Below are 20,810 nucleotides of genomic sequence, written 5' to 3'. Positions count from 1 at the left end.
CAATCTGGCAAAGTAAGGCCGTGGCCGATTTGTCAGCTTGCAGCCTATTCTGAGAAGTCCTAGAGCAAGAAGCGAGTGCTAGCCAAAATGCCTCATCTGTCTGTTCAAATTGGGAAGTACGGGATGGGTGAGGGTTTTTATGAGGATGAAACAGGATGAACAATTCGTGTACCCCACTCTTGGTTTTTCCTGAATTAAATTGACCTGGGACTGACAAGATGGAGGTGAGAGCGCAGAATCTGTCCTTAGGGATGGAGAGGTACCACTTGGATTGCAGGAGTGCCATTCTGCTGGGGGAGACCTAAAATTGGAGCAGGTTTAAGACCCTTGCCTTGGACCAAAGGAGACACAGGCACACACACACATGCAGACTAGAAGCAGCTAGCTTTTTCCCCAGCACCATCTTGCTGGCCACCTCTCTTACTAGCCATCCTGAGTCAAAGGAGAAATGTAGCTTGGAGACCAAACAACCCAGCAAAAGAATCCTCCGAGATAAAGCATCTAACCTCAAATTGAAAGCACTTTCCTGAAGACAAATCTGAGGCAATTAACAAAGCAAGGATGATTCTTTCAGATTCTCTAAAATAATTCCTGCACATTTGATATCCCTTCCAAAAGCTTGTGTTTTATCATCCTAATGGAGGGATTTGGCTATTAAAATACACATTCTTCAGCTTGCCTTCTGGAAACCGTTGCTTCTGTGTGTCTTGGGCATAAACAACACATCCTGTTCAAACAGTGACCACTTGCTGCTTCTATAAAAAATGATAGAAGATTTTAAAAATCTAACAATAAAAGGGCATAAATCTGACATACCATGCATTTAGATTTGAATGATACACAAAATCAATAATGTGAGGAGAATTAATCATCTTGAAGTCACACTGCTACCATAACCCCAGTTTTCAGCCATACCCCAAGCATGGGAGGGAGAAAAAACTGCCTGGGATGAAGACCACATGTGAAAATATTATCCAAACACCCTCTCGAGTCAGAAATTGATTTTCCCCGTGTCCTGACAGCATCGCTGCTCCCTGGCAGGTCCTCGTATTCCAGTAGAATATTGCATGCAAAGGGATGCATAAACTCTTGCTTGATTTGATTTAAGATTCTTTTTCTTCACAGTCTGCATACCAAGAGAGTGAGTAAATAGGAGGTGGAGTGAGTGGATGCCTTTAATGTCTAGGACATTCATTCCTACCTCTTCAGGATTTGCTTGGTCTCACTCTAGTTGAATTCTCTAAGTTATTTTGCCGATTGAGTATAGAGTATTTGAGTTACACATATTGAGCTTAATTAGTTAGCCCTTAAGAGGTTTTCCCTCCAGTCTCACCCTGTAAGGAAAAGTGTGAATACATCGAGACTATTAATGCACAGTAAATGGCAGATCATAGCCCTTGCTGAGTAAATTTATTTGTCTCTTTCATAAGCTTTGCTGACTGTGTAAGCACACTATAAGGCAACGTCCTTGGCTAGCACAAACTAAATTCCCATTTAACTTATTCTCCAGGTTTCAATGAAAATCTTTTGTTATTATTTTTTTTTAATTTTGGAGGGTGGGGATCCAAACCTTTTGTGAAACCAAATTGGCAATGGGAATTTGGAAGGGGAGAATACAAATATTGTCACTTTGCTGAAAATCAGCATAACCCTTTTTCCAGATAATCCCGATAATTGTAGAGAAATTGCTCTAGACGTAACCACTGGAATGGCAGAATCTATTAAAAACCTAAAAAGCTCAATAGGCTTTTATAAGCAAAGATCCGATCTGCTTTCAGTGTTTGGTGAAATGCAGGCGAAGTTACCGGCGTGTGCTTAGTTTTTAAAGAACAACATAAATGCACTGGAGTTGTGATCATTTGATAAACATGTTGATGCCAATATATTTTTGCCTAAATGCAATAAACTCATCAGTAAGTGATGCAAGTTGACAATGGGAGGTAAAAAGAATATCTTGGGGATGTTGGTGGGAGGCAACGGGGAAACAGCTAGCATTCGTCATGCCTAGTGAATTCCTGTGTATTTGAAATGTCAAAGAAAATGTGATGTGTTTCTCTAAATTGTGTCTCTCTCTACATGTATAAATGAACAGACGCAGATAGAGCTCAAAAACATGGCATGGATGAATTTATCTCTTCCAACCCCTGTAACTTTGACCACGCTTCCCTCTTTGAGATGGTGCAACGCCTTACTTTGGATCACAGACTTAATGATTCCTATTCTTGCCTGGCAAGTATATTCTTTGGTCTACAGCAATTTAAACATGATAACATTTTTTTAAATAAAATATTTCTCTACCTTTATGTCAGAAGCTCTTTTCTCCGTTACAGAGCCCTTTTAACAATTATAAATGTGTTCTTGATTTCCTGGGTTGAGATAGTTTTACTTACCAAAGAAAGAAAGAGCGGAGGAAGTTATCAGGAGAGACGAGTCCAATTCCCCAGCCTCCCTATCTGAGCTTCCCCCTTTTCAGCTGCTACATGAGAACTATTCCCAAGAGGGTAATCGAGTTTGGCACCTGCTTGTGGAGAACTTGTAAAAATTGCCTTGGTTTCTTAGAGTTTAAGATCCCCCTCCTGCCCCACTCCAGATGATAAGACTCAGTGCTCCTGTCTCAGATACAAATATGTTCGTTTCGTCTATTTTTTAAAGATTAAAATGATTTGTAAATAAACTCCGCTTCATTTTTCCTAAGCTAACCTGGTTTGGGTTTGTTTGTTTGGGTGGCTTCTTTTTCTTCATAGTATTCAAAACATTTTTCACCCTCTGGGGGAATTTTTTATGGTGCTGTAGATGTTTGGAAGTCCAGCTCTCCAGCAAGAGCATCAACGTTTCTTGAAATCCTGTTTTAAACCTAGATTTAAATCATTTAAATTCAAGGGATTGCTATTATGTCTTGATTGAATTTTTGAAGTCACATTTTGGGCTTTATACTGTCACATCCGGAAGCCTAAAAAAGACCCAATTTATTTCCTTCTGTAAACCACAAATTATTACTTCATTTCTTAAAGGTAAATGCTATTAATCCCACTTTAGAGACAGGAAAGGTAAGGGGAAATGATGACATGACTTTCCCAGAGGAAAAGCTTTATCCCTGACACCAAACACTAGGGTTAATATATCTGTATATTATTAATATTATATAATTAACTATGGTTAACATATTAGTGATATTAATATAAATATAATAAAAATGTTTCTTTTCTAAATGACATATGTCCTAAATCTATTTTGACTAATTTTAAATTCCTTTTTTTCTGCACCAGAAGCCAAAATATTAAAAATAGTAGATAAAATTATTCTTAAAAACAGAAGTGGTATTATGTAGAATAATTTATTAATCTGCATCTCATAAAAGATTCATTGATTATCTCAGGTTTAGAATCAGTTTATCAGAAGAATCTGAACTTTGCCAAATTGGAAAGAAACACATCACTTTGACTTCAAAGAAAAAAAAAATCTTACCTTGCATTGCAAGGCAATTTTTCTCAAATGTGTTTCCTACGATTATGTGATCATTCACGTAGTTATAAATTGCATTCATTAAACTTGTAAGACTGTGCCTCTGAACTTAAATCATTCCCTTTTATGCATAATTCCTATTCTCTTGAGGAATTTTTTAAGGTATATTTTCAAGATTTTTTTCACATCATCATTTTTTAAAACAATTTTCTTTTTCACTAAGAAATTCATCACTAAGGAGAGTTAGTCAATGGCCTCTGAAAAATTAAACCAGAAATGAAATTTTGAAGCTTGCTTCTTATTAATCATGTATAGACTTAAAAATATGGTCCAAAATCCAAAATTAATTACAAATAGCACAAAATAGTTTCCTTCCCCATTTGTATACCTGTATCTATTAATCATCATCCAAAAATTTCAGAAAATAACAGCAATTAAAAGGACCTTATCTCCTGCTTCTATATATTCCATTTTCTCATTATTACAATTTTTTTTTCAGTTAGTTTTGGAGACCGACCAGCAGGGATACATAAATTTTTCTGTGTCTTCGACTGAGTTCCTAATTGATATTTCTTCAACTCTTTTCAAAGCAGCTATTTTGGCATCTACAAAAGACTTGGTGTCATCTGAGTCGTAGAAAATATATTTTAATCTTTCACAGCAGTGTTGTTTCTAAGATTTAGCATTTGGGGTAGCAGATGGAGTGGCAAAGAAGTTGCCTATAGGGGCAGCCCACTGCCTCGACTACTCTCCCGCCCTCTGCAGTAACTTATAATTTGAAATAGGAAAGATGCCGTCTTTCGCTGGATGCATTGCTTAGCTGCATGTTGTCAATCGAAGATTCCCCAGATCACTAATACAAGATTAGAGTGTTGCAGAGGCCTCCCTCCCTGCACTTCAGTGGCCTCTACATGCCCCCCAGTCACTTTCTCTTTTTGCCTTTTCTCTCCCAAGATGGAGCAATATTCAAAAGAAGACTCAGAGAAGACCCTCAAAGTAACATTAAATTTATGTTTAACACAATCCTAAATTCCCAGCTTACAAAGTACCACCTACATTGGTTTATTTCTTGCTTCAAAAAGGCACTAAAACCAAAAGAAGCTGTTTGACTTCAGGCCTGGCCCAAGGGTGACCTTGACTGGCAAGTCACTTGGCCTTTCTGAGCATCTATTTTCTTAAGTGAATAATGGAGGCAGCAATTTCTATCCCATCATGCCTCCCAATCTGCTCTAAATTGGAGATTCCACCCAGGTTCTCTTTTATAGCAGAGTTTCATCTGGTCCTGCAGCAGGCAAATAAATAGTAAGAAAACAAATAATTGCCAAGGGAAAAATAAAATAAAATGCTAAACCAGGGCACAAGAAGCTCCTCTCCATTTAATGGAATCATATCTGATTCGCAAGTTGAAAACTTAGTCATGTTGTTCTCTTTGGAAAGTTATGTTACTATCGTCATCTTAAAATTTAAAAAAATTTTTCTTCCAAAGTGAAAGGATTTATGAAGTCCTGGGATATATGTAGACCAATCCTACTATTTCTTAATGCTCCAGAGTAGAAAAAACAGAAGACTTGGAGGAAGGCAGAGCTGGATGTGAGTCCTGCCTCTGTTTTGTATTATCTGTGAGTCACTTAACAGCCCTGATTTCCATTTCCTGGTCTATAAAATGAAAATAAAACTGTTCTGTCTACTTCACAAGGTTGCTGTGGGGCTTAACCGAAAGTTCTTTGTGGTGTGTAAAGCACTATACCAATTTAAGGCATTAATGTTATTATTTTCTCTTATTGGTAACCAAGACTTTGCCCTGCCCCCACTCCAGTACTTTTTAAAGGCATTCAGTTCAGTTAGAGCAGTGAGTGAGATTCTGTTTCTGGAATCATGCTGTCTGCTAATCCAGACTCTACCACTTACAAGCTCTGGGATACTAGGGAAATTCCATGTCCTCCCTGAGCTCAAATTTCCCATCCATCAAACAGGGATAACAGTACCTACCTCATAGGGCTGTTAGGAGAATTAAACCAGACAGCACAGGCAATGCGGCTATAGTGGCTGGCATTTAATGAGTGATCAGTAAGTGTTTGCTCTGGCTACTTTTTAACCTCCTTCTCCAGTCACCCACCCTCAACCCTAGCAGCTCTCCAAAAAACAGCCTGTATTTAAAAGAAAGTCTTTCCTTTATTCCCCCAACAGGGCTGGTTCAGTCCTGGCCAGGTGTTTGTACTAGACGAGTATTGCGCCCGAAATGGAGTCCGAGGGTGTCACCGACATCTCTGCTACCTCAGAGACTTGCTTGAACGGGCAGAAAACGGTGCCATGATCGACCCCACCCTCCTTCACTACAGCTTTGCCTTCTGTGCATCCCACGTCCATGGCAACAGGTAAGCACGTGTCTGGAGGTAGTCCTCAAAAAAAATTTTTAAGGCGATGGTTTTATGACTGGTCGTGCTTTTAGGATCATCTCTAACTCTGTGTCCATTCCCATTCCCTCAGTAGTACACACACACACACGCACACACACCAGCCACACAAACACAAAGAACACAAAGGCCTAGCTTAGTTTCTTCTCCTTTCAAGAGACTTAAAAGAAATGACAAACGGGACTTCTAGAGTGATCGCTGAAGTTAGAACAATCTAGGTTCAACTCATGGCTCCTCTATTTACTAGCAATGAGCCTGGATGGTAATTAAACCCTCTGTGCCACAGTTTTCTCATCTGTAAAACAGGGATGATAGTGTCCTCATGGGGTTATTGAGAGGAGGCACGTGGATATAAAGGGTTCAGCACAATGCCTGGACCATGGCAAGAGCTTGACAAATGCTTGCCTTTGTTATTCTTATTCATTCCGTAAATATGTAATGATTGCACACTGAGGGTCAGACGCTCTGGTACACATTCAACATACATGGTGAGCAAAAACTAGACCCCAAACAAAGGCAGAATTACATAGAGATTGGTGCTCTGAGGAAAACGAATACAATTCCATGATAGCATTTAATGAAGGAACAGGACTCAGACGGGGTGGCAGGATGGAGGGAGGGCCTCCCTGAGGAAGTGACGTTTGGGTTGAGAACTGAAGCATGTGTAGGAGTTGAGTGGTTCCAGGCAAAAGGAGCAGCATGTACAAATGCCCCGCAGAGGGAGGAAGCCAAGTACATTTCAAGAGCTGGAACAGGCTAGGTGAAGCTGCAAGGCAAAGATAATCATAACGCTTATCTTTTAACCATCAAGCTGGAAAGAACTTCGGAGATCACAGTGTAATCAACCCCCACATTTTATAAATTTTATAGACCAGAACATCAGTTGTCCTAACTCCGTACTAAGCACTCTCTTTAGACATTGCCCAGCTCCTGGAGGAAAAGATCCGTGTTCTGAATAATGCAAAGCAGCAAATAATTTAAAAACATTATCATTTGGCTCTGAAGACATAGAATAAATTTCCACACTGCCACAGCCAGTTTACTATCCCAATGAATATAGCCTCACGTTACTATAAAGACGAGCCTACTTTACCCCAGAGCACCCCAACAAGTAACCAGGGAAGGCACACCCAGGGAAAACTAGGAGGCTTCAGAAACCCAGCCTTTGGTGAAAAAGTTGCTTCTCTGGGGAAATTCACATGTGGGAGAATCCAGAATTGACTGCATTTTTTTTTAAATCAGAATTGTGTCAGTCATCTTCATCTTTGCAAGCTATACAACCCTGAAATATCTGTGGGATTTGTTCTGTGCTTTTCCTCTCCCTAGTGCTGGTAGATGTTATGAAATGCAACTTCAACATTTAGAGCTAGATAATAATAGCATTGTAGGTTTGAATATTTAACAGGCAACAAGGTTTTCATCACCTCCCATTGTTATAAGGTTCGCTAGCCCAGCACATGACCTTTTATTTGCATAAAAGATACTCATGAAAACTCTGATACCTGGGGAGTATCTGTGCATAATTCTGCTTTTTATAAATATGTACACTTTGATGACTATCTGTTACAGCCTCTTGGACTGAATTCTTTAAAGAGAGAGAGAGAAGTTGCATTATATTCTCTGGGTTGTCACACTGTATTCTACATATGTTACTGAATAAGAAAGTGTTATAAAATAATGAAGTGTTTTTGTAAACTCCCTGGTAAACATCATCATGAATTATGATACACATTGTCTGGATTTCATATTGTAAGACTGCCACTTGATTCACAGTTAGGTTTATACATCTTGTCATGGAAACAGTTTTGGATTTCTTATTTTCTTTTCAGTTCTGATTTTCCTTATGCAAGTTTGCATCTTTTTTTTTTTTTTTTGCTTATTATTTTAGTTTGAATGCATTTGCTTTTGCTGTTTGATGCATCCTTCTTTTTCTTTCTTTTGTTTGTGCATGTGTGTGTGCTCTTGATTCTCCTGTGGCTGGCCACACTCTGTGCATGCCCCATGCGACCACCCCCTCTCCAAAGTCAACAAATGCATGTGTACCTTAGTGGGCTGCCACCAAATACAGACCCTGAAGGGAGCAAAACTCCCTCCCCATCTGAACCAGAGGCTAAAAAAGATACCAAAAAGGAATCCAAAAAAAGAAAAGATTTCAAAACCCAGGCAAATCCAGAGCCCAAAAGGTAAGAAGTTACATGTGTATTGGCTTGTGTTTTGCAATGTCTGTGACCTTCCTTCCCCTATCCCCCCCATCCATGCCACAATTTCCACCTTAGCGAACAGCAAGCTTTGGAGTCTCTGCTTCTTTAAGGTTTTTCAATTGTGCACTTTTTAAAAACAATCCTAGCAATGGGCAAAAATACCAGGTATTAGGACTGAATTTGAGTCAGGTGTCTAGTGACTCTTAAAACATGTTCATATTGAAAAAACTAATTGAGCAATATGTAAACAGAATCGTGAGTCAGATTGCTTTTTTTAGTGGCATCTAGTTAGGAGCCTGGTACCTTACCAAGTCATTCATAATAAGCAACCTGTGCTTTATAATTTTGAAATTGTGTTTAAGGAGCAAATAAAATAGGTTGGCATAGATGGGTATATACATTTATAGTAGCTCCAACGTTTTCAGCAAACCCTCCTCAGTTCCACATTTATCTCATGAAGGAAATGTATCTTCAAATAATGATTTACAATAAAGACACAAAATAAAGCCTATCGTTAAATTAATGGCTTCTGGTAGAATCACTTATATAATGAGGTCACCTTGAAGACACTTTTTAAGTTCTAAAATTGTGTTTATCCTCTCTTGTTTCCTATGTCCTTTGGGAATGCTGTCTTTGGGAATTGATAAAATGGCAAATTGGTGGCTTTTTTGCCCTTTTAAACTAGATTTACAATTATCTCCAGTGTTATCCTTATATCCTTCTTCATCTTGCCTACTTTCACCCCAAGTTAACAATGACATTTTAAAGTTTTGTTGTTGTGGTTTTGAAACTGATGTTCTGACCCTGGCGTTGCCAAGCTACACAAAGTTCGCAAACAGGTAGGCTTTATGCTTCAATATGAGCTTATTCACTGGAATATTCCTAAGTCCTGAAATATATACAGTTCACTTGTAGGGAATGAAGATGCAAACTTGCACTTCGTAGGGAGTGTGGCAAGCTGTCAGTATCTGCAGGTCCCATAGTGAAGAAAACCTGATTCCATGTGGACACCCATCTTATGAACTTGCAGTATCTAAAGATGGAGATGAAGTGGAGTTTCTGTTTGTGTTTCCCTGTGAGGATCAGACTACAAGGCACAAGTGTGGGGAGAGAATGCTGTAGGTACCTGAAGGAAGGCTCCCTCTGGCTGCTGTCCAAAGTGCTGCTTTTGGCGTGCTCAGCGTCGAAACAGAGCAGAGAGTAAAGGGCCACACTTGATCAAGCCTGACCTAGTCCCTGTGCCTGAAAAACTATCCAAAAGGATCTTGAATGGTACTTTGAGAGGCTTATGTGTGTTTCACGGTCTATTTGCATCGAATTTGTTTAATGAAGAAGAAATCATAATATCAAGTATCAGGTATGTAGCATTCTGCAGTTTACAAAGTGCTTTCATATCCTCTGTCTCATTTGCTATAACATTTTCAGGTTAGCTATTTTTACATCCACTTTACAGATAATGAAACTGAATGTCTGTAAATTTAAGTGGCAAATCCAGATATTCTGAGTCTAAAGCTTTTCCTCTTTTCAGTACATCAGCGCCGTATGTAGATTCTAAAGATCTGAGTGTTAGAGCCTGTTCTGCATAAATCTAGGATTATCATACCTCCTTTCTGGGCTTCAGTTTTCTCATCTGCAAAATGAGCACATAGAATCATAGCATCTGCAATATTCCTTCAACCTTGGAAATTATCTTCTAAGGGTTATAATAAAAAATGAAATCATCCATTGTCAGATTTCATAAAGTTTAATTAAAATAAGGATAACCACTGCCATTTAATAAGTGCTTGCTATAAGCCAGGCACTGTGTGAAGTGCTGTTTACATATGTTATCTCATTTTATCTTTATTACATGTCTATGAGATAAGTATCATTACCCTCATCTAACAGATGAGGAGTTTGAGGCTCAGATAAGTTCAGTCACTTGGTCCATAGCAAATAAATGTGTAAGCCTAATTCAAACATGGATACTCTGACTTTGGAGCTTGCATTTATAACCCCTGTGCCCCACTGCCTGCCCAACATTAGCACTTGTGTATGACGTGAGATGCCAAATTCAGCCATTTGATCTGCGTTTCAACATTTCCAGGTGAGATACTATAGCAGTCATCTGAGTTAATTAGAGTTTTACATTTTTGTCCTAACAATGTCCAAAATCAGTTTGGCCCTCTTGGTAATTTTGGCCTTGTCGAGGAAGCCAGAGACTATCTGGAGTTTTAGACCACCTAAGGGGAGAGTCTCCTTTGAACACTAACAGTGTTTTGGTACTGGGGAAACCATTTTCCTAACCTCTTTCACCAGGATGAACACTATTTTCGTGTGGAGATGTTATCTATTCTTTGACCCAGATTAAGAAGGAATTCATGACTCATGGAAACAAATTGCCCTTTAACCCAAATTTAACTGAGCAATAGAGCCCATTCCTATTGTCATCTCACAACCAGCTTCAGACTAGGTAAAAAAATAGCTTTTTACCTAATTATTAATTTTTTGCCTATTAATAACTCAGCAGCCCCAAAGATAGAAGCAGAGCCCTGCCCTGCTGCAGCTGGAAATATTACTGACCGCTCAGGTGCTGATGACCCATTTTCTCCCGCCTTCTCTGGACGTCTGCCACATCTCCGTGAAAAACTATCCTACGTGAATCCAAAACATTTAATGAAAAGTAGACACATCTGGTCATCAGGAAGATGTTTGCTGTTCGTAATTCCAAGCACTGGAAGATACGGAACCATCCACATGTTTGCCAACTTTTAGAATAGTAGTTCTCGACTAGGGGTGATCTTTTCCCCCAAGGGACATTTGGCAATGTCTGGAGACCTTTTTGATTGTCACATCTGGGAGGGATAGTGCTATTGTCATCTAGTGGGTAGAAGCCAGGAATGTTTCTAAATATCCTACAATGCACAGGACAACCCCCTACAAACAAACCCAAAAAAACAAACTCCCAGGTGATGGGCTGAAATTTCTCCCTCTTACTTGGATTTTTTTGTGTCTTTTACACAGACTTATTCTGGGTCTAAAGGCATAACAGTTGCCACCACTGATTTTCAACTTGTGCAGTAGTTCTCACACTCGTGTGCATATAAATCACCTGGGGAGTTTGTTAAAATTGAGGGTACGAGGCCCCATCATCCAATTTGATTTGGCCAGTCTTAGATGGAGCTGGGCATCTGCACTTTTAGTCAGTTCCTGCCCAGGTAATTCTAAGGCATTTGGTCTTCAGATCCCACTTATTTAAAGCCTTGCTTGTCAAACTTGGCTGCACATTGGAATCACTTGGATAGCCTAAAAAAAATGCTGATGTCTTAGCCCCTGCAGGGGTTCTGATTTAATTAATCTGGGATATGGCCTAGGCATTATGTTTTAAAAATCTCCTCAAGTGATTCTAAGATACCGTGATGCTTAAGAACCACTGATTGAGGGAACATTAGTTTGGGCCAGCTCTTTAAAACTGAACCCATTTTCTCAAAGAGAGAGGGAAAGAAAAGGAAAATGTGAGTATGTTCATCTGGTTGCACTTGGCGATCATAAAATCCACAGATGTAAATTGCTATATCTTCTAATTTTCAAATCAGCTCCTAAAGTTGCAGTACTTAATTTTCACCACAATATTTTTAGTATTCTTTCTAGATGACATTTAGATTAGCATTACTTTGGTCACTATCCCACAGTGACAAGGCGATCAAACAGCTCTGATGATTGCAAGTTGCGTCAATGTTCCTTGGATCCTTTATTATTGGGATTGGAAATTTTTCTCATTTACATTATTATTTAACATTTCTTGAATGCCAGTGCTGCTCTTCACATATGGCCTGTGTAGAAAGTACATTGTATCAGCAATTAACAAATCCATAATGCCAACCGCCCCAATCCAAAGTAAGCTGCATAGATTAATGAGTCTGCAAGCAGATGTAAGAGGACATGAGTCCTAAAAATCTCTGAAAATGAGTCCAAGGATTCTTTTGGGAGATGTATTTGGAGCCAAGGTGCTGCTTGTGTGCAGAAACCATGTCATCCCTGTGGGTGAGATTTGAGTAACTGAACAATCAGATGGAAAGCACTTTTCTCTTCTGTTACTCCACCAGGGTCCCTAAGTTAGTAAGTGTTTCCATCTACCCTGTTGCCCAAGACAGAACCTTGGGAGCTGTCTTTGACTCCTCCTTCTTTCTCAGCGCATCACAAGGATTCAGTTACCACGCCCCATCAATGCACTTAAGTATCTCTCAAGTCCATCCCTTCTCCCTCTCTTCAATACTACTACCAAAGTTCGGGTCTCTTATCTTCTCTCCCCTGGACCACAGCTATTGCCTTATTGACCATGTCTTTGCTTCCTGTGTTGGTCCCTCATCCCCAGTCCAGGTCACATAATGATTTCTTTTATTTCTCTTGTATGAATGCCTACCTGGAAGTAAATGAATAATTTTTGCATATGTATATTTTTTTCCTTTCACTCTAATCTCACCTTTTCTCCTCCTTCTCTTCTTCTTTCCCATCTCTCCTTCCCTCCCTCTCTCTCTCTGTCTCTGCCACACACACATACACTCATTATGACATTATGCCTGGTGCTTTTTAACTCTCCCTCCCCAAAAGAGAGAGAGAGAGGGAAAGAAGACTGTGTAGCAGGGATAGCTCAGTTTTACTGACCTCTGAACATAGCACTTTAGTAGCGGGCCGGCGTGGATGGGAGATGACAGTGACCCCACGTTCTTGGTCTCATGTTACACCCTGACACAAGACATTATTGCGCTTGTGGACACAAGCACGTGGCTGGTTGGCCTTCCAGCTCTGAGCAGGTGTTGGCCCTCATATGGCTGAGTCATGCTCTCTAAATTCTAAAGAACCAGCTTCACCTAAGAGAGAGTAAGAGGGAGAAGGGGAAAAAGTCCAAACACACTTTAAGTAAAAGTCTGCCTCCCACAGGGAAATTCTCTTTAGAACTATATTCTAACTTGTAACCCATGGGACTCTCTTCCTAAGGGAAATTTGCCCCATGAGAACAACAAATTTTTCAACTCAGACATAAAATCTTGTAAAATATGCTCAATTATCTCTCCCATTAGTGCAATCTTTCTGGTCCATAACAAACCATCAAGTAATGTGCGTTCCCCTTCTAAAATTTCCACAGTGTGTCCTCATCCTGTGGTCACTGAATTCAGCTGGTGCAAAAACATATTTTCAGATGTCATACCCTTTTCAGGGTGGATGTGATACCAAAAAGCCATACATATTGCTGGTCTGACCACTCAGAAGTTTATACATAGGGTGTTCAGGGTGGAATCTAAGCCTAACTTTCTATGTGTGTCTAGAAACAAAGAAACCCATCTCTTCTCCTCTTATTCCTCAAAGAGAAAAATCTATTTTGGAAATTGGTCCTTCTCTGGGGAAAGAAATATATGATTTCCCGCAGTGCATACATTTTATACCATTTCTCTAATCACTGTTAGGTCCTTGCTTCATTCAGTATCTGGACCGAGCCTGAGCCACTTTGACTAATGGCCTTATGTCAATAGCATCTATATTCTTTGAGACTGTTCAGTAGGGAGCGACTTCTCATCCTTTAAGTGTTCTTATAATAGAGTGAAGACGCCTTCTGATATTGTTGGGTTATAGCTATACGTTTAGAAAAACAGTAAACAAGTCAGCAAAGACTTCCCTGGTATATTTTTGCCCTCTCCAAGCGTCTTTTTCAAATGGACTGATAGCCAACCTCAAGAAGCTTCAATGCACATTGTAATGTGGTAGAAACTGCTTGTTGTTGCTTCCTATCTTACTCCTTGTGATACAAACACTTTGATATATTTGTTTTAGCAGCGTGTCTGAGCCCCAGGGCATCAGGGCATAATTAGAAAAGGCCATGGGCTGGAGGGAGAGAAGGAAAGGGTAAGACCGGGCTTTCCTAATGAAGCAGTGACTATGGGATGTGCGAGTCCTAATTACAATTTATAATTAACCTAGAGATTATACCAACCATCCAGATGAGCAAGCAGGGATGTCTCTTTTTGAGACGATAATGCTTTGGTGCTATCTTGAATTTGTAGTTATTGACCATTGAAAGAGACAAAGGAAAATATTCCACACTAGGATTAAATTCAAAGGTGTCATTCTAAAAGTTGTGAGGATAAAGAATTACTAGCAGAAGTCAGTTAAAAAAGAGACAGAGGTTAAGAGAGTGTGTTTGGTATAAATGTTCTATTTAGGGAGCATTGCAAGGAACATCTAAGATAGTCTGTCCCACTCTGGCCCTTTAAGCTCTCATGTTCCGGGCTGGAACAATTCAGTAGCAAGTAGGATTCAGTTATCCTGCTTGTTTAAGGACATTTTCATGGATCCGTAATGCGGTCTGCAGGCATGCATCCATTTGGAGAGAGAGAATATATCATGTTTACGGTGCCTGCACCGGCATATGTGGACATTTGCATTTGGAGAGAGAGTATATTTCCACTTCAGCTGGAGTTTTACCCCTTGTTGGTAGTGATTGGAGCTTAAAGCTGTCTGTATGCAGAGAGGTGGACCAGACACTTTTTCCTCTTTTGCTGAATCCATACATTTCTTTTTGCACCTGGATTCTACACTTGTCACCAAATAAATGCAATATCAGAATACATCAATCATTGTAAGCTTTGAATTAATTTAGTAACCTGACCTTCTTGAAAAGATATCTTACCTTCCAAACAAGGGGTTTGTGGCCCAGCTTTCAACATAATATGAAGAACTGTGCTAGCAGGATAATTATATGCTGGGAATCTGTCTGCTCACCTGGGTGTATAGGAACTATTTAACGACCTCAAAGAGATAAATTCACTTTCACAAAACACATTGCAGCTTGATTTCTTTGACTAGATTGTTCACACTTAATTTCAAATATCAAAATAAAATGTTTCACATGAAAAGCCTAGTACTTAATTATATTGGATTAATCCTACAATAAACATTGATTAATAAGCTCTCAGAGGCATTTGAAGAAAGGAAGAACAATTTGCATAACTAGTAACTTAAAGGATGGGCAGCTGGGTTATGGTAGTTTCAATCTGACAAAAAAAAAAAAGGAAAACACAACTCTAGATATATTATTATTTGTGACATGGCTCAAGATGGGAGACTGTGAGGAGAGTAAAGATGACAGAACTGGTGCTAACCACTGTGACAAGAACTTGAAGAGCAGCCGACATGACATCTTTCCTATCATGCTGCCGAAAATGTCAACTTTGTGAAGGACAGTGAGAAAATGGTTTGCCGAAAACTTGAAAGGTGGATTCCGGAGATGCCTGCTGTGTCAGATGCAATATAGTCTGTTGTGGCCAGAAAGACCCGCTTCTGGCTCCAGCGATGGCCTGCAGATGGGGGAGCCTCTAGTCTTCAACAGGGCTCCAAAAATGACTGCACTTGACCTGCATATTGTCTCAGGTTTTCAGGATCATGATATACAAGATGTGAGTTGTTAGCCAGTGTGCAGTTAGGTGGAACCAGAGACCAGGGGCCACATTACCTTGTCGTGTGTGTGTGTGTGCTTCTAAAGCTAGGTTTAAAGACATCGACGCTTCTACTAAAATTGGGAGCATGGGAAAGGAGGGGATATGAGCTTTATGAACTTGCATCAGTTCAATACAAGTAACAAAAACTACCTCCGGATCATCTAAGCAAAAGGGAGTTTATTGGGATGCCGTTGGGAGCCTCAAAGAAAGGGAGGGGAAAACTGGAATGGAGGCAGCTACAGAAAGGTAGGAAACAGGACCACAGCAGTGGTTCTCAGCCCTTAACTGCACATTAGAATAACCTGGGAACCTGGGGAGCTTTAAATATGACAATATCTGGCCCTGCTGCAGACAAATCAAATGGGAGCTGGAGGATAGGACCTCTGAAAGCTCTCACAGGATTCTCAAGTACAGCCAAAGATTAAGACTGACCTGTGAGGATAATCTGGTCACGGCACAGCTGCTGGGACAAGCAAATTTCACCTATTTCTTCTATCCTTGCATCGTTTACTCAACAGAGGTTCCGGAAAAGAGTGTTCAGTTGGCTGATCTTATATCATAGTCCGGCTTAGATGTACAGTGACCATGAAAGGGAGGCACTGGCCTGTAGGAAACCCTTCAGCATTAACAGCGGGAAAATAGACCCCTCAATTTACCCTCCCCCCAAGAGTACCCACAATGTGGCCGAGGTCATTCCTCCAAAGGAAATTCAGGTGCTGTTAGGAAGTGGCAATGGATGCTCAGAAGCCAAAAAACAAGAGGGCAGAAAGTACACCAGTCAGGACAGAAGACGATGGGGGATTCAGGCTCCTAGACATGTGTTCTGAGTGAAGACTCATCTCAGCCTAGGATTTACTAGCTAGGAGTTAAAAATCCAGCCTCCTCCCTTCTCTCAATTCTTTGTGACTCCTTAAGTGTTAAAAGTATTGAGAAAGGAACAAGATGCAGAGCCAGTTTTATGACAATTATAGAATCACCCCCAAATGTTTCCAGGAAAAAAAAAAAAAAAAAAAGCATGGCTTCTGAGAGACACCAGTACAGTTCTTGTATTTATTTTGCAACCAGCACTGCTTAGAATGGCACCTTGGAAACAGTGCAAACACCACTTTTGGAAGGGATTGCTAGCTTTATAAGTGGACCGTGGACTTGGAGAAAATCTCTGGTTCCAAATTCACTCCAATCCAAGGGAAATTGGGAACGCTGAATCAGACATACCCTTTCAGCCACCTACCAAATATGTTTTTTGCACTAGGGCAGACATTCTCCAATTGTTGTCCCCGAACCAGCAGCACCAGAGAACTTGTTAGACATGCAAATTATCAGGCCCAACCCCAGATCTATTGAATCAGAAACTCTGGGGTGGGTCCAGCAATCTGGGTCATGGCAACCCTGCAGGTAATTCTGAGGCATGCTCAGGTTTGAGAACCACAGCTCTAGGAAAAGTATTTTATTGCTTCTGTGAGAATAATGTTCCCCAAAATATTGAACGAGGATTTTTCAGTTAGTAGCTTCATAGAAATCTATCTAAACCCGTACAGTTAACATTAACAAATGATAGGGGTCAGTGGAAAAGAAATTGTTTGACAGAATTTTCAAAAATAATTATGTTAAATTAAACCAAAAAAAAAGGATATTTTTGCTTTTTAACTGATATTGTTACAACCTATGATCTGTGACAAATTATATTATTCTTGTCTGTCTCTTCCTCAGTTTGTAAACTAGCATCACCTGTTACCAGTGCCATTTCGGAGGAATTCTGGCAATTATAAACAAATTTGCATTTGATGTCAAATCGTGATTTTTTATCACCTGTTTTTGTTGGTGAACTCTGTACTCCGTGCCTTACAGATGTAAAGTTAGTTTGTTTCATTTATTTTAAAATAAAATTATTTGCACTAACATAGGCAATTAAGAAGCAAATTTAAGAACTGCAACAGTAATTTTTAGTCATTTACTTTTTTTGCATAGTGAGGGGCTGTCGGGAAGTTGAAGCTGATACCTTTAATAATTACAAATATGAATTATCAGAACCAAAGGAAAAATGGATAATCAAATTGTACATTTGTAATAATACGCGTTGTAGTGAGAATTAACTGAGAAGGCCAGGCACACACTAAATGTTTCATTTTAATCATCTCAAGCACAAATGTAGAAGTTGCCTTCTAATTGCATAATTGCTTTAGAAGGCTGTTGGATAAGGAATGAATGATTTTCTTCAGAGAGGTTTATGTCCTAGTAATGACCACAGACAGCTCCGGGCTGCCCATGTTGAATGGTTTTTTCCCTGTGATCTATTAACTCCTCTCTGAATTGTAAATTATATTTAATAGCATTTTTCTCTGGGTTAATTCCCTGCTAAGAAATAAAATGCTTAAAATGGCTCCCTTTTTCCCAAATCGAGTGTGTGCATGCACACACCAATCGTATAAACGTGTGTTCAATGCATTACTAAGCTAAAATTTGTGTAAACAAAATCCAAAAGCCACAGCTAAAAGAAGCTATAGATTATAACAGAAACATGAGAAGTTACCACAGAAAGTGTCATGTGTATTTTGTGGGGGCCAATGAATTCATCCTGAGATTTAACTGCAGATTCAGGGACATTTTACGTTAAAACATATTTTAAATAAAGTTTGTAAATTAACATTTGAGATTTTTCCAGAAAATTTGAAAATAAGAGCACATTCATAGATTCTGACAGCCTACCTGATATTTACCATTTTGCCTTCTTACTTCCTTTAAGTTCAACGGAGTGTGAAGAAATGGATTATATAGGATTTTACTGTTTAGGAGTGTTTTTTATAAAATGGAGGAGGAGAAGTTTTCTCATTTTTTTCAAGTAGGGCATTTTTAGTATTTAAAAAGAAGGGAAGCTGACCAATTAACCCCTAACAGGAGGTACATTGCTATTATTTGCCAAATCTTTTGTGCAGTCAGACTGGTCTAGTATACAGGATTTTCCCAACTTATGCTGGATCCTTGAGAAGGCCTATAAATAAGACCATTTGTTTGGTCTCAAGATGACTTGCATTTGCAAACGGAAGAATGTTCCTATAGAAGTTTCATGGTGACGCACCAATCTGCAAACTGGCTCAGCCAGTAGTCAAAACAAGTCACTACGGGATCTGGGAAACTGAAGTCTTTGAATGGGTCAGATTATCCTAATTTGGCACATATAAATTTGGGCTATAAATATACAGCCTCCCTTTGTATTTTCAACTTGAATGGTCCAAACCAACTAGGCAAAATAGGTGTGAACCTAATGGTGATTAGAAACATGAAAATACTGTGATTAAACTGAAATTCACGTATTTATGCTAGGGTCCTTCCTTTTATTAAAATGAGCAATAGTTCACTAAGATTGAAAACCATCATATGCAGTTTGTTCTTTTTTTCCCCCCAGCTTTACTGAGATATTGACATGTAACATGTGTAAGTTTAAAGTATACAATGTGATATTTCATACACATATATATTGTGAAATGGTTACTACAATAAGATTAGTAACACCTACATCCCCTCACATAATTACCATTTTTTGTGTGCGGTGATAACATTTGAGATCTACTCTCTTAACAACTTTCAAGTATATAATACAGTACTATTCCTTATAGTCACCATGCTGTACATTAGATCCCCAGAACTTCTTCATCTTATAGCTGGAAGTTTGTACCCTTTGGTCAACATCTCCCCATGTTCCCCACCCCTCAGTCCCTGGCAACTACCATCCTGCTCTCTATTTCTATGAGTTTGACTTTTTCAGATTCCACATATAAGTGAGAACATAACGGTATTTTTCTTTCTCTGTCTGATTTATCTTACTTAGCATAATGCCATATTTGCCATAGTAGTGTATTTCACTTAGCATTCTTGTTGTTGCAAAAGGCAGGATTTCCTTCTCTTTTTATGGCTGAATAATGTTCCATCATATATATATCACATTTCCTTCATCCATTCATCTGTTGATGGACACTTAGGTTGTTTCCATGTCTTCGCCATTGTAAATAATGCTGCAATGAACATGAGGGTGCAGATATATCTTCAAGATATTGATTTCCTTTCCTTGAGATATATACTCAGAAGTGGAATTGCTGGATCATATAGTAGTTCTATTTTTAATTTTTTGAGGAACCCCCATACTGTTTTCCATAGTGGCCATACTGGTTTACATTCCCACCAACAGTGCACAAGGTTTCCCTTTTCTCCAAATCCTTGCTGACACTCGTTGTCTTATCTTTTTGATGATAGCTATTCTGACAGGTGTGAGGTGATATCTCATTGTGGTTTTGATTTGCATTTCCCTGATGATTAATGATATTGAGCATCTTTTCATGTACCTGTTGGCCATTTGTATGTCTTCTTTGGGAAAATGTCTATTCAAGTCCTCTGCCCATTTTTTAATTGAATTGTTTGTTTTTTTGCTATTGAATTTTATGAGTTCCTTCTATATTTTGGATATTAATCCCTTATCAGATAGATGATTTGCAAATATTTTTTCTCATTTTTTAGGTTGCCTTTTCATTTTGCTGTGCAGAAGCTTTTTAGTTTGATGTACTCCTACCTGTCTATTTTTTATTTTGTTGCTTGTGCTTTTGGTGTCATATCCAAAAAAAATCATTGCCAAGACCAATGTCAAAGAGCTTTTTCCCTATATTTTCTTCTGGGATTTTTAAAGTTTCAGGTCTTATGTAAGTCTTTAATCCATTTCTTTTTTCTTTTCTTCTTTTTTTTTTTTTTTGTGAGGAAGATCAGCCTTGAGCTAACATCCATGCTAATCCTCCTCTTTTTTTGCTGAGGAAGACCGGCTCTGAGCTAACATCTATTGCCAAACCTCATCTTTTTTTTTTTTCCCCCCCAAAGCCCCAGTAGATAGTTGTATGTCATAGTTGCACATCCTTCTAGTTGCTGTATGTGGGATGTGGCCTCAGCGTGGCCGGAGAAGCGGTGCGTCGGTGAGCGCCCGGAATCCGATCCCAGGCCGCCAGTAGCAGAGCGTGCGCACTTAACCGCTAAGCCACGGGGCCGGCCCTTTAATCTATTTCAAGTTCATTTTTGTGAATGGTGTAAGATTGCAGTCCAATTTCATTCTTTGGCATGTGAATATCCAGTTTTCCAACACCATTTATTGAGGAGACTATCCTTTCCCTATTGGGTATTCTTGGCTCCCTTGTCAAATATTAGTTGACTGTATATGCAGCAGTTTATTTCTGGGCTCTTGATTCTGTTCCGTTGGTTTATGTGTCTGTTTTTATGCCAATACC

General features: G+C 39.3%; 1 protein-coding gene across 4 annotated transcripts in view; it reads left to right on the top strand.

Moving 5' to 3' along the window:
* CADPS (calcium dependent secretion activator) overlaps window positions 1-20,810 on the top strand; it is a 437,514-nt gene that overhangs the window by 298,364 nt on the left and 118,340 nt on the right. For 3 of the 4 annotated variants that reach the window (XM_087431281.1, XM_087431279.1, XM_087431278.1), the window contains exons 12-14: window positions 2,093-2,229; window positions 5,650-5,837; window positions 7,901-8,059. In XM_087431281.1, coding sequence (XP_087287407.1) covers window positions 2,093-2,229; window positions 5,650-5,837; window positions 7,901-8,059 — 484 coding nt within the window. The remainder of the gene's footprint in view (window positions 1-2,092; window positions 2,230-5,649; window positions 5,838-7,900; window positions 8,060-20,810) is intronic. The other variant, XM_087431280.1, reaches the window with a different exon arrangement.

The sequence above is a fragment of the Ceratotherium simum genome, chromosome 5, assembly GCF_057802395.1.
Source record: "Ceratotherium simum simum isolate JZ-2026a chromosome 5, ASM5780239v1, whole genome shotgun sequence".
NCBI lineage: Eukaryota > Metazoa > Chordata > Mammalia > Perissodactyla > Rhinocerotidae > Ceratotherium > Ceratotherium simum.
This window is presented reverse-complemented; position numbering and strand designations above follow the sequence as displayed.